The sequence below is a fragment of the Trichomycterus rosablanca genome, chromosome 5 (assembly GCF_030014385.1).
Source record: "Trichomycterus rosablanca isolate fTriRos1 chromosome 5, fTriRos1.hap1, whole genome shotgun sequence".
Taxonomy (NCBI): domain Eukaryota; kingdom Metazoa; phylum Chordata; class Actinopteri; order Siluriformes; family Trichomycteridae; genus Trichomycterus; species Trichomycterus rosablanca.
Genome location: NC_085992.1, coordinates 10,161,525 through 10,176,006, shown reverse-complemented (window position 1 = coordinate 10,176,006; position 14,482 = coordinate 10,161,525). Strand labels below are relative to the sequence as shown.

Below are 14,482 nucleotides of genomic sequence, written 5' to 3'. Positions count from 1 at the left end.
AAACCGATTCTGATTCATGGTGATTCAGTTGAAGAAATTGATTCTTGGAATCAATTGCAACAAATGCATTATTTATAAAACTAAAACCTATAACAGGAAATGTGTTTTGTTTAAAAAGCAATAACTGCTATATTAATACATATAATAATACATTTTATAATGTGTTTATTTTCACTTGTTTCTCTGGCACATAAAATTAGTATATGGCAGCATCAGATGTTAAAAGTTCGCTGCGTGTTTTTAAGGAAAGCTGAAAGAAAATGTAAACATTGAAGTGGTATGATGAGCAGAAACTGATATTTCTGGCTCAATTCATAAAAAAAAAAAAACGAATACATTAAGTCCGGCAATAACTAGCTCCTCAAATGAAACGATGTTTAAAAAAATTACTATACTATCGAAGCGAGTGTATATAGTTTTAATAAGTGATGTGCACCCATTGTAGCACCACTGTAAATGGTAATAGCAAAATAATAATAATAACAACAAAGTAATAATATTAGAATGAAATAAAAATTGTAAACCCGTTCTCAACAGCAACAAATGGGACTTTTAATTTAGCGGCTGAGCGTTACTGAACTGGGCGATTGTGTTGATGTGGTTTCACGGCAGTGGGGGAGAGAGGCGCGGGCGGAGTGACAGGTGGACATGTATCCAGTTCTCATTCAGGGAAAGTGAAATAAAAATCTCAAATGCTGTGTGAATAACGAATGACAGGTAATTATTTTATCTTGGTTTTACAGTTGTGTATCGCTCAAATGAAAAATGTTTAGTGCTGGCGTCAAAATAGTCATTTTACAGTTCAATTAGCCTAGCTAGCGTTCGGCTAGTGGTCGCTTACACCAGGCTAGCTGTTCGTTTTACCTCGTTCTTCACTGTTAGTGTGTTATAATTAAGGGTTTGTGCTGAAACTAGGTAACATGACTTTACACTTCAATTAGAGTTTTTGTTGTATTTTAGCATGTCGACAGTTACCACTTAAGCTACGACACTTCATCCTAAAACCACGTTCCTGTTAAGGGCACCAGGAAAATGCATTTTGAATAACAAATACGGGTGGGTTAACAGGCTATAGCTGCAGGAGAAGCTAGCTTACTCCCCCGCAGCACAGTAGTCCATGTATAGCGGGGGAGTAAGCTAGCTTCTCCTGCAGCTATAGCCTGTTAATCCACCCGTTTTTGTTATTCAAAATGCATTTACTGCATTTGCCACAGGTAAACAGGACCCGCTAGTAAACCAGCATACTGCACACATAGTGAAACAATATTAGAGATAGGACAGAATAACCTCAATGTACAAAATTTGTTAATATATAACAGCTTTTATTATTCTTGGAAGCTGTCACACAATTCCTGGGTGCTTTGTGGTAGGGAAGTTAGATTATATTGCTGAGGGTTTTCCAGTTTCCACGCCTTGGTCTTGAACACAGCGATACAATACTGGTACGAATTCCAGCTTTACATTTTAAAGTCTACGGTTTTTTTTTTGGAAATGTGGTTTTTGGCGTGTTCATTTAGTTCTGCGATTATCTATTTCATATAGCTTTGACCATTGCGACCACTGTTTCTTTGTGCTGTTCGACTTACACTGCCACGGCTGTTTAAACAGTTCTCCTTTCGCATCACTTTACTGATTTATCTGCGATGTAAGGTACCCACTATAAACGTCTCTGAGTTGTCCTGTTGCTTTGTTGTTGCACGTTATAGTGCTATTTGTAGACTTATATTATAGCTCATACATGCTGAATAACAATCAGTCTCATCTCATTTATTTTGTACAGCTGTGTTTGTAATTGTAATATAGTTCTTTGACAGTTAAGCTCATTGTAATGTGCTGTTGTCTTACAGTCTAAGCCTTTGACGTTTTGCATAGCTGGTTTGCAGAGCATGGTCTTGATTACTGTCTGGATAGTCTCATTAAATCTGTGATGCAGTACACATAGATTATACTGCCAATACAAGTAGTATTTTGGATCTGGGAAAGATGATTACGTTTTTCCTTGTTTTATGAACATAGTTTCATGTGCTGTTTTGTTGATGGTGCTTTTTAGTCTTCCAATGAATGCTGTCTCACTTCTCTGTCATGCAACAAAGTATGAATTTACCGTTTGTTCACTAGTTTACTATGTTTAAGCAACAGATAGTATTCACTGAATGTATGCTAGAATTATGGAGTAGCGAGTGGCATAAACATATTAAAGCGTTGATTTATGAAATGAAACTATTAGTGTAAAAAAACCTTAGTAAGGTTTGTTGACCTGTTTAATGCTACTTTAGTTAGAATTTAACTCTGCTTTTTGCACTGTGAAAAATAGAACAAAAGAAACCAGAGGCATGCTGTAATGGCTTACAAATAAACTTGGATCAGGGAAGAAAGGAATGTATTGATACTGTACACCAGTATTTCTATTTATGTTAGTAAAGGTTTTTTATCTTCTATCTAATCTTTATTGCTGAAACTGGCAGGCTTATCTCTCACTCTTTTAACCTGCACACACATAGCAGACCAACCCACACAAGAGCAACAGATAGTAACTAAACTGATGAATAAATACATATGTTAAGCTGATCACAGAACCACTTGTAGAAATGTTAGTAGTTTATTTTGTAAGAGCCGATGAACTGAAGTACAAACACACTGACTTACAGTGTCCAATCTCGTCATGCATTTGGGAAAGGCATAAAGCTGAATCCACAGTTCTGTACATAAATATTAGACAACAGCCTCTAGTGTTTAAGATGTACGAAAATAAATCTTTGTTGTTTTTGCCCATGTTGCATTCTAGACAATACAAGTACCTTTAAATGCAGCTAGCAAGCATGCCAAACCTCTTAGTTCATAAATAAAAATTTGATTCAGTTGGACAAGCAACCTCAAAAACAAACAGAAAATACCTCTCAATAATTATAATGTACAACACCTTGCACCAGCAAATTCTCTGCATGTTTAAATGAAAGTGTAAATGCTTTGTATTTATAGTTAAACAGCCTGTATAGGTGCACTGTATGTAGCCTTTCCATGGTTCTCTTTGGCGTGATTAATCTAAACACCCACTTTATGTATTAGGGACAATTCTAAAGTGTTTTTCAGCTTTAAAGTTAAAAAAGCTAAGCTAATACAGCTGCTCTGCAACCACATTATAAGTCTTATAGCTTGAAATACTATTTTTTTGTCTTTCAGTGGGCAAGTGCTGGGCAGAAGGATGACAATGGCGCACGTAGGGGCAGTGATTGCTGCGATCACTGTGATGATGGCTATTTTGCTTCATTCCTCTATACACAAGATTGAAGAAGGTCATTTAGCAGTTTATTACAGGTAAGTGTTAATAATACTAACAAAGTTAATTGTTTGATTTGATCTCAGAGATCAAAGTTCATTAAAAACTGCAGAGCGTGACTTGACTTCATTTTATGTTGTCTGTCTTTTGCAGAGGTGGAGCTTTACTTACCACACCAAATGGTCCAGGCTATCACATCATGCTGCCTTTTATCACCACCTACAGATCAGTGCAGGTGGGAGTTTTTCTCTTTCAGTTTATTTTTTATCAGTTCATTCTTGTATGAAATGAAAGATCTGCTTGAATTTATGTACAGAGATGTTACCTTTAAAATAAGAGATTTCACTACAAATCCATCCCCCGCTTCTCCTCACACTATAAACAGTTGTACAGCCTGCATTACCCAAGTCCAGGTGGAGAATGAACTACATAAATGTAAATGTTAGTATTACAATTCTAATTATATAAAATTGTGCACTTTTTAGTGGCCAGAAAGATGTACATACTGCTTATTGTTTAATAAAAAGTGCTGTACCACATTAAGATGATCTGTAATTTGAAACACATTTAAGAAATCACATCAGGTGTGTGGAATGCACATATTCAACACAGATCACTTTATATGGTATGCCATAATTACTCTAATTTCGATAAAACATGCCCACATACAACATTTGTGCATATTTCTACCTTTTACTGTTTCTCTGTTTTTTGCACCACCCCCATGCTGATCAAGAGGGGGTGTGAACTTGTCACTAGTCAGTGAAGTCACTGAGGGAAAAATTTTTTTGTAGCTTGGACCTGATGGTCCCTCCCTTAGATAGACCGTCCCTCTCTTAGACATGACTAATTGTGGGCTAATGTCTTAGACTGCTGTGCCTCCCAAACACCTCTCAAAGCTGAGATTTTAATACAGTGCAAAAAGCAAATAAATACTTCACAGTATTACAGTTGTGAGTGATCTGTGTTATGACAGTTTTTGATGATTACCATTTTAATTTTTTTATGTGTTTATGAAGCTCATTAATCCCAGCATGCATACAATTGATGCACTGTAGTGTGTACATGTGTGAACAAGAGCTCATATTCAAATCACTTTGCTCCCTTTCTTTAGCGTACATGGAATGAGTCACGGTTCTACCTGCTTATTACACGCAGTGAAATAGTAAAAAATGGCTCATGGTGTACAAGAAATGTAAAATGTTTCAGAAAAAAGAAGCATGAAAGATTTTGTGTAAAGACTACACAGCACAGTGAAAAACACATGAAACTCCATTCTTCAAATAAGGAAGTTAAACTGTGTGCAAGTGTTAGCCTAGTGGTATAGGTACAGGACTACCGATCATAAGGTCACTGATTTAAGGTCACTTGTGCAGAGCTGCCATTGTTGTGCTCTTGAGCAAGGCCCTTAACCAATAATTGCTTGTATTATATCTAGTCACAATTTACTTTGAATAAAAGCATCCACTAAATGCTGTCAATGTAGTGTGAAAATTAACCCCGGAAGCATTTTCTGGTGTTTAAACATGGTTTGTCTAGTTAGTTAACACTTGCTTTTCTGATCTTCTCATTGTTGTAGACGACCCTGCAAACTGATGAAATAAAAAACGTGCCTTGTGGAACAAGGTAAATGTTTAACCGCTGATAAGCACCAATGTGTTGAGTAATATTTACAACAGTATTGAACTTAATCTAGGTCAGCTTTTAAATATAAAGATATATTGGAATGTATGTTAAGTATTTGTAATGTGCAGATTATTTTTGCCTGCAGTGGGGGTGTCATGATCTATTTTGATAGAATCGAGGTGGTCAATATGCTGGTGCCATCAGCAGGTAGGGACAATATGAAGTAAGACTTCATTAAATGAAGTAGACAAAGTAATTTAAAACAAAAGCATTACATTAATCCTGACCTTTATATTTTCAGTGGTGGACATTGTCAGAAACTACACTGCAGATTATGACAAGACACTAATATTTAACAAAATTCACCATGAACTCAACCAGTTCTGCAGCGTCCACACACTACAGGAGGTCTATATTGAGCTGTTTGGTAAGTTGCTGTAATGACAAACAGCTTATCAGTTAAACAGTTTATCTTAACGCCTGCTTGCAGGCTAAATGTTTACATGACAGAACTACAAATCATACTGTGTGTACTCTGAGTGAATTTAAATTATGTGACCTGGCTTCATTGCTATTTTTCTGTGTGAAGGGTTTGCTAAGACTTTTTTTTTTTTAATGTGTTTTAGATATTATTGATGAGAACCTCAAGACTGCACTGCAAAAAGATCTCAATTCGATGGCTCCTGGTCTCACTATTCAGGTGAAAGTTTGCTTTGAATTGTTTGTAGTTTTTGTTATGTTTCTATATGCACTCCCATTACTTTCCCTAAGAAATATTATACAATTTAAGCACAAACACAAAGGTTCTCTGCGGGGATTCATTAAAGAGGTCAATAACAATGAATAGGAATATTGTATTACTAATGTGTGGTGGGGTAATACTGTGCACAATAATTGAATATATAAGTTTGTAAAATATATTAACTGCACATGTTGATCACAGTACCAGCATTGCCTGAATAATCAAGCCAGCAATGACCACCAGTGCAAACAAATACTGTGTTAGTGCTGTACTGGAAACGCAAAATGTTGTCTTACATTTTTCTGCTTAGTCTGGAGACTGTTCACATATTTCTTCAAGCTACAAGATTGGATGATGTTCAGTTGAATGAACTTTCTGCTCTGCCAGGTTTCCATCATCACTCACATTAAAATAATAAAACAAAGCTGTACTAGACAGTCAGTTTGAGATTAAACAGCTTTGTGTGTTACACTTTACAGCACTACTCTAACTCTTTTGTCTATACTACTGTATAAACAGTAGAGTCAGGTGCCTGGTAGACATAATTCTATTGTCAGATAGTATATGTCATCAAGCAGTACATAGAGTGTAATGCAAAAGTTTGGACTGGTGTGGTTTTTGTAATTTTTTAAAGAAAAAAACTAACACATTTTTAAGGGTAATGTCATTTGAGTTTTTGTTCAAAGAGTCTTGACTGCTTTTCACTTAGTACATTAGCAAAACTGACACCAGAGTGTCTATACTTTTGCATAAGACTGTGTACGGTTAGACCTTGCATGAAAGTTGGGGCTGATAAAATGGCTAGTAAATGCAACAAGTGTAAAACTATGTTAAAAACACTACTATGTGATTCACAGGCTGTTCGTGTCACCAAGCCTAAAATTCCTGAGGCAATCAGAAGAAACTATGAACTAATGTGAGTTTTTTTTTGTAGGATACAAATTAGATGCTAGTTGTCTGTCTACATATTTCTTATACCACTTACATGCAATATACATAAACTAATGTAAAAATCATGTGTCCTCCTACTACAGGGAAGCAGAAAAGACCAGGCTGCTCATCACAGCTCAGACCCAGAAAGTGGTGGAGAAAGAGGCAGAGACTGAGAGAAAGAAAGCCATCATTGGTGAGCAACACAAAGATTAAAGCTTTGTTCATCCTAAGCTGGTGCTACACTCTCCAATAAACTGACCAATTTTGCTGTCACAGACAAAATTTCTCATTGTGAGTGTATGGATCAGTGACCTTGGAACATACACCGTGGCATTGTCACCTGTGACCCATTTAATTGTGATGTAACCAAAGACAACCAAGTTATGTTAATAACAAACATGTCGAATTTAAAGCCAGATCCCTGCAATGGATTTGCCAGGGTATTCCTGCCTTGCATTCAGTGTTTTCTGGTTGAATTGGACCCCCTGTGACCTTAACCAGGATAAATTAAACAAATAAAAAAAATACATTATTACACAAATTTTAGCCTAACCTACCCTCTTTACAGTAGAACACAGTAAACCCTACAATAGCACAGCAGATTACAGGGGCTAAAGGGTATAGAAAATATATGTTATTTTATGTTACTTTTGAAAAAACTTTCTTTTTTTTTGTCAAAAATGGTTGTTTTATCTTGTATTTCAATTGGAATTACAGCAAACGTCTAAACTTTGTTGCTAAAAAATCTTATTATATCTGAAAGAATCTAATCTGACAATGTGAATAAAAAAAACATGTGACATTGCACAGTATGTTATGAAACTGGACAAAGTATTTTTAAATAATCTCATATCGTGACGAGCAATAACCTTATTGGGCTTCACCCAGTGACTGTCTTCTTTGGTGTGTAACGTGTACTGACATCTAAATGGCATGCTTTTTAAGCTGATTTTACCTTGCATGTAAGTGATGTGACGTGACCTGTATTTCATCCAGCACAAACAGCAAAGCGTAAAATGCTCTCATACGGTCTCGTCCATGAGTTATGCATCTCCTGCATGCAGAAAACTTCCCGCACTTCCCTGAGGAACATGCACTGCGCTTTATTGTTTCATCAGCAGCTGAACAGTTTATTAATTTTCATCAATCAATTTATCAATTTTGAACATTTTATATATTTCTTTTGTTTAAACTGCCCAAGTGTGTGTATAGGAGTAAGAACTGAAACTGTTGATTCATATTTTGGTTTGTGCTGCTATGTGAGGAATTTGACTCAATCTAGCGTGACAAGATTTAGAATATAAGCAAAAACTATGACTTCTAATACCTTTGAAGTCAAACATTTACATACACTTATTTACAAGATGTGTATATTATGGCTTGGAAGTGTAGTGATTTTGGCAACTGCTCTTTTTCTGTGACTAAATGTTTGGAACATGGATGTCTTTGTCCATAAAAAGGAAAAATACACATTTTTTGGCTTGGGTTTGACATTTTATTGCAGTTCAGATATTATCACTAAAGTTAAGGTCAGGACTGAAGATTTGGTTGTGCTGCTGCACTAGCTGTATTTATAGAGCCACATTTGTAGTCAGTCATAGTGATTCCAGGCTGCTGAAAAACGGGGTGTTGTGGAAATGACATTTTTAAAACTCCTGTCTTACTTCAGACTATGACATTTTATTGAACAACAGTTGTATTTATTAGTTTGTCCTGTTAAATTTTGCAAGCATGACTTCAGCCAGACAGATAGATAAAGGCTGCATAATCTCTACATGTTGAACTTTTTTTGCTTCACTGGTTCTTCTCCCTTTATGTTGCCAGTATATGCTTCACCTCCTGTTGCACTAAACTGCAAAAGCGTACTTTGACTTATTTCATTGCTGCTGGTGTAAAAGCATAGTCGTAGTAATTCCCTGTGTATGTACCTGTGTAACCCAGAGGCCCAAAAAGTGGCTCAAGTTTCTGAGATCCAGTTTAAGCAGAAAATCATGGAAAAGGAGACTGAGAAGAAGATATCTGAAATAGAAGGTAAAAACATGTCTACATATATTTAACAGCTCCTGTTTTTTTTCTTTTAATTCAAGAATTAAATCTCAACATGTCTAACTGTCGACAGATGCTGCGTTCATTGCTAGAGAAAAAGCTAAAGCAGATGCAGAGTACTACACAGCCGCAAAGTTTGCTGAAGCTAACCGGGTACAATATTTTACTATTTTTGTTTACGCTCCAAAGCAGTTGTTGCACATGTCAGCATAATTATACATTTAAGCAGAGACTAGCCACTAGACATTTCCTATATTGAGTACTAGTCCTTTTTTTTTTTTAAAGAAAATTGAAATTTAATAGGCAGGGTTGAGAAACGATGTTTGAGCACCAAAGTGGTTAGGTTTTTTCAGAGAAGTGCAAGGTTATTTTCCATTTAAGTACTTAGAAAAACGGTGACTCAGATGTTTGAACAGACAGGGGAAGTTCAATTCACCACCTGAGTGTTAGTACACAAAGAATACCTGTCTTCCTCAAGTTCTGATTAATGGATGAAGATGAGCAAACTTATGGCTTGTAGTTTGCATGGTACAGAACTGAGTTTGATATGATCTCTAGGTAGGTCAGGGCTTTTCCGTTTTTGGCTTTGTAGACAAGCATCATTTTAAAATGAAATGCATGCGGCTGCATTTTAAACCTGCTGTAGAAGTCTGATGGGGAACCACTGAATATTTGGAGTTTGGATAAATAAATACTATGCATGCTCAAGTATGCATGCAGACCAAACAGTGCACATAACAAACAACTTTTTCCCACTTTACCATTTTTAATTGTTCTGGTGAGGGCTAAATAATAAAAAAAAAACTTGTGTGCTACAGATACATTTTGATACATTCTCTAAGGTAGGTCAGGGCTGCTCCGTTTTAGTTTACTGTTACTTCACTGTTGATTTCAATGTTGCAGTTGGATTACCATGTGCTTTACAACTAGATGCTAATGATGCCAGGCTTACAACAGAACTTTTGTTCATGTAAATAACCCAACGTCTTTTTTATCTTTTAGTTGAAGCTGACACCAGAGTATCTGGAGCTCATGAAATACCAGTCCATAGCTGCCAACAGCAAGATCTACTTTGGACAGGACATTCCCAACATGTTTGTAGACAACAGTGCCTCTCCTTCACCCAAAGTGGCTGACTCATCTGAGTAGCTGGAGTTCCTAACTGGAGCAGAGAAGTCTAGGAAAGCTGGTGGGGTGAAAGCAGACAGAGAGGGCCACTGAACGGCTTAGGGCTTCTCTTATTTCTCCCTCTGTCTCTTTGGGGCTGGGAATGCTTGCGTGGCATGCTTGCATAGATACTTTTCTGTGAGGGTACTGGGTGCTTAACAAACTGTGCAGTGATGAGTAATCCTGCGTGAGGGTAGTAAATGGGAAAACAGCTGTGTTTTAGTTCTGCAGCCATGTGGTTTACAGCTTCAATTTAAATGTCTTAAGACAGGGGTGAGATTTACAAAGCATGTAAATGAATAAATGAATGATGCTGCTGAAAACAATACAACTGATAAAACTAATGACAGCTGTACCCTGTAAAATGTCTTATTGCTCACATGTTTTTTTAATTAGTTTTTTTATAGCAATTGGTGACAATATAGCTTATGCTGAAATGTTGCTGGTGTACTCAACTGGAATTATAAAGCTTTGGACAGTTGATTATACAATAACAAGATTTTAATTTTCGCCAGATTTAGAACTTGCCGTGTGACTACATGTACATGTGTGCAGACAGCCTTTATGCAAGTAGTGTTGACAAACAATCTGCCCACATACACTGGTCAAAAGTATGTGAACACCTGACTACAAGCTTGGTAGACTTCCTTTTTCAAAACTATGGGTGTTCATGTGGAGTCAGTTTTCCCATTGCAGTTATAACAGCCTCTACTTTTCTGAGATGGTTGTTTCAAGATCTTGGAGTGTATTAAAGTTTGTCCCTATTCAGTTAAAAGAGCTTTGTGGAGCTTTATGACAAAGCCTGACTTGTAGTTCATCCCAGAGGTGATCATTTTTGTTTAGTTCAGGGCTCTATACTCCTCAAACTTTTTTTATTTTAGAAACTCACTTTGTGCAAAAGGGCACATCCATGCTGGAACAAATTTTTTGCCAAAAATTTAAAGCACATGTTTTTTATTTTATACCTGAGCATATTTTTATTTGCTCGTAATTAGCGTGGTTTAACTCAAATTTAACAAGCCTACATACAGTACATTTGACCGTATGATGTATGAACTGAACAACTGGAACATTAAAAGATTTACCCACTAGGGGGCAGAACAGAGCTAAAATACCCCCAACTACACCAGCATTTCAAACCATTTTTCCTATTTGAGGCGAGGAAGCTTAGTGTATTTCCAGTACTAATACTGATTTAATATTTAAATTTAAAATTTAATAGAACTGAGCCGACTGTATACAAACACATCATGCAAATGTCAAAGGTAACGATGGGATTCTTAAGTGCTCTGACCTGTGCTCATGTGAATGAAAAGTCAAAATCACACACAGGAAATGTCAATGTACTCTATTGGAAAATGAGTTCGAACCAGGTATAGGCTCTTAAGTTTTTTGTATTAAATTAAATTTTTGTCATTTAGCGGACGCTTTTATCCAAAGCGACTTACAATTATGACCGAATATTGGGGATAAAGGGTCTTGCTTAGGGGTCCAGTGGCAACTTGGCGGTGATGGGGCTTGAACCAGCAACCTTCTGATTAATAATCCACTACCTTAACTGCTAAGCTACTGCTGACCATAACTTACAACACATCCATTGTTGGTTAAGTCTGATGCGGGTGCCTTCTTGTTGTTCTATACTGCATTCACTGTTTAATCATGAATCCAAGCAAGACATACAGAGTAAATATTTAAGGATGTGCAAAATAACATCAAATGAACATGCAAGGCATCAGTCTTATGAACATAAACAAGTCGTTAATAGCAAATATACTTCTGGCTTGAGCTTGTGTCTGTTTAAAGCTTCTGTTAGTTTACAGATGAATCTTACATCACATTCAGCATGAACATTTTATTGATTTCAGTCAAAAACTGAACACTGTTTGAATCAGTTGAAGTTGGTACCAGTGAGTTGAAGTGGGGTTATAAGCACATGCACTGTTTACAATGGATCTAGTTTTACTCGTGCACAGATGGGTGTGATTGTAGCATGCTGGTTTGTTTTTGTGACAGTTGATTTGTGGGTGATGGTAAAGTTGTGAATGTGGTTTTGTTGTGAATCTTGCATTTATTATGTTTTAATAGTTATTTGATTTAAGAAGGGACATTATGGGCTTAGTTATTTAAATGGCACATGCTACCATTTAGGCCTGCCTGCTGATTGCTGGTTTATAGAATGAGTTGCTTTCTTAGCCTTTAGCTGGTAACATGCTCAACGCCAACACATGCTTTCGCCATGCAAAATTGATTTCTACTGTCATTGCATTTTGTAATGTGTCTACACCATTTTAAACTCGACAGTCTTTGCTTTGAGCTTTACATATAGTGGCAGTGTAGTAGCTGTATGTATCTTTTCTAAGTTGGATTCTGACTGTGTTCATTGCTAAATATATTGTAACAATTCTAAAACACTTAATCTGTTCTACATTTTTATTGTAACAAGAAAACTGTGAAGTGAAAGTAGAGGCTGTTTTTGGACTAATTTTGTCTGTTCATTAATAACCTTTAGTGTGTATACACCAAGCCTCAGTGTATTGGTAAAAAAAAACAAACATTAAAATAAGGGCTTTTACTTAAAAACAATAAAAAAAGCTACTAATGTAAGGGCTATGGAGTTAATATTAAGCAAATTGAAGCAGCACAGGTAGAGGAAAATACTGGACAACTGTTCATATTAATTCAGGCCATAAAGTTTAGAGCTGTTAATATTAAACTATGTCATCTACCCCTAATTTGCATAAAAAGAACTTTTTTCATTAGGATATAACCACTAGAGGGAGTACAGGTTCTTATTATTGCTTCTACACTCGGAATGCAATGTCAATTGACCCTGAAATGCCAAAAAAAACCTTTGTTGGGCTTATCTGTAAAAGGTTAGGTTTAGTCTCTAATGTCTATGCTAAGAATTCCTGTACATTTTATTAAACATTTAGAGTTATTACGTCTATACCTGGCTCTTTGTCCAGGTACTAACTCTCAGGAAGGGGATACAGTTATCTTTATTAGAAATCCTTGTATCTATTTCATTACTACTGTTTTTTCCCCAGAAATGAGTCTTAATTCAAAAGCTACTGCTCTTAGGTAATTTGACCACATGTAAATGTTAATGCTATTTTCTGCTCTTGGTTACATACTGCAGCTGCATTTAACATGTAACCCTGTTTCCTCTGTCTGAGTGAGCTAGATCAAAGTCATGAGCGTTCATCCAGTCACCACAATCATCTGTACCACAAGTGTTTTCCAGCAATGTGGGCTTCCTTCCCTGCTGTTTAACATTTGTTCTGTGTGACTTTATAATAAATTCTCTGTTAAGCTGAGGAAAACAGACCGACTGAATTTAAGTACATTATCTAACCAATGTAAACTGATCTTTCAGAAATCAGTTTTTGTGTCATTAGTGCTGGTGGTGGATCTGATTATTTAAAATGGGTGGATAGCTATTTGTGAACATTATTTTATACATATGCATAATTTGAACTTTTGATTTCCCAATGTTTATATGCAATTTGTAACATTTTGACAATTTGATTCTCTTAAATAAAATTTATTTTATTATCACTAATTATAAGTGTTTTTCTATTCATATGACAGTTTTTTCAGAATTTAAAAGTACGTTTTTATGACACAAGACCCAGCCTCGATTTATAATACATGGTTCACTAACAATTAATTTAATTAAAAAAACTTTTTATTTATATGCATTAAAATCCGTACATTTCCACTTGGTGTCAAAGTGCAAACATATCCACTTTCTCCTTTACTGCAATCTGCCATTTCGCTTCTGTTACAAAGTGGACAAATAGTCAGAATAATAAGAAATAAAACCACTCCATGTTTACATGACCTACAGCTGTAATCAGAATTTTTTTTAAATATATAAAAAAAAGTTGAATGATACAGCAAATTGACTTAAATGATGTAGTATTTGAGTAGCAGGATATTTTAGTATTGTCATGTAACAATTATTCAACCCCTACATAATATTGTTGATCTTAAAACCTACTGCTAGTCTGTATGACCTAAAGTTGGGTTACAACATGATTAAACTATTGGGAATCTAACAATGACCCTTAATTCACTTCAGCAGTAATGTTTTAAATAAACACCAACCAGACAAGGTTCAACAAGCAACTTATGTTGTAACCATGATGAAAACTGAAAAGCAGTTACAAAAGCTGAGAGGAGAGAGTATGAGAAAGCCCAAAATTTCATCTAGAGGCCTTAGCAAACTCATCCGGACAATGAAGAAAAAAAAACCCTGTGTTATTACAAAATACTCACAAAAGGACATAATGAATGCTGGGTACAAATGTGCCAAAAAGATCATTTAACAACCAAGGACATTCTGGTGGACAGAAAGTCATACACCACTTTTGACAGAAGGAATTTGCGTAGTTCTCGGACACAATTAATTATTTTTCTTTGTTTAGCTGCTTCTGTATTTAGGCATCACTGGAACAGATCTGGTCTGCATACCAGACTTGGCAAAGTTTTGCCCTTCCTGAGGCATCATTCCTATTTGGATCTGTGCTTGGGACCGGGACTGAGAGCACACTGAAAAATGGCTAGGCTATTTCAGCCACCCAGGACATTAGCCAATTATGTCCATGCAGATGCCCAACCAGCCAATAGAACTGCTAAGATTCAAACCTGTATCTCAGCGCACCACCCAAGCACTTTTCTGGGACGTA

The 14,482-nt window shown here is 36.1% G+C and overlaps 1 protein-coding gene across 1 annotated transcript; it reads left to right on the top strand.

Moving 5' to 3' along the window:
• The first annotated feature begins 605 nt into the window (after positions 1–605).
• On the top strand, positions 606–13,353 carry erlin1 (ER lipid raft associated 1). The gene is made up of 12 exons (XM_062995649.1): positions 606–717; positions 3,181–3,315; positions 3,431–3,512; positions 4,857–4,903; positions 5,049–5,110; positions 5,205–5,330; positions 5,530–5,603; positions 6,503–6,561; positions 6,680–6,771; positions 8,520–8,609; positions 8,698–8,777; positions 9,627–13,353. Exons 2-12 carry the CDS (start codon positions 3,203–3,205, stop codon positions 9,771–9,773), a joined length of 972 nt encoding a protein of 323 aa, XP_062851719.1. The 5' UTR covers positions 606–717; positions 3,181–3,202; the 3' UTR covers positions 9,774–13,353.
• The last annotated feature ends 1,129 nt before the right edge of the window (positions 13,354–14,482 follow it).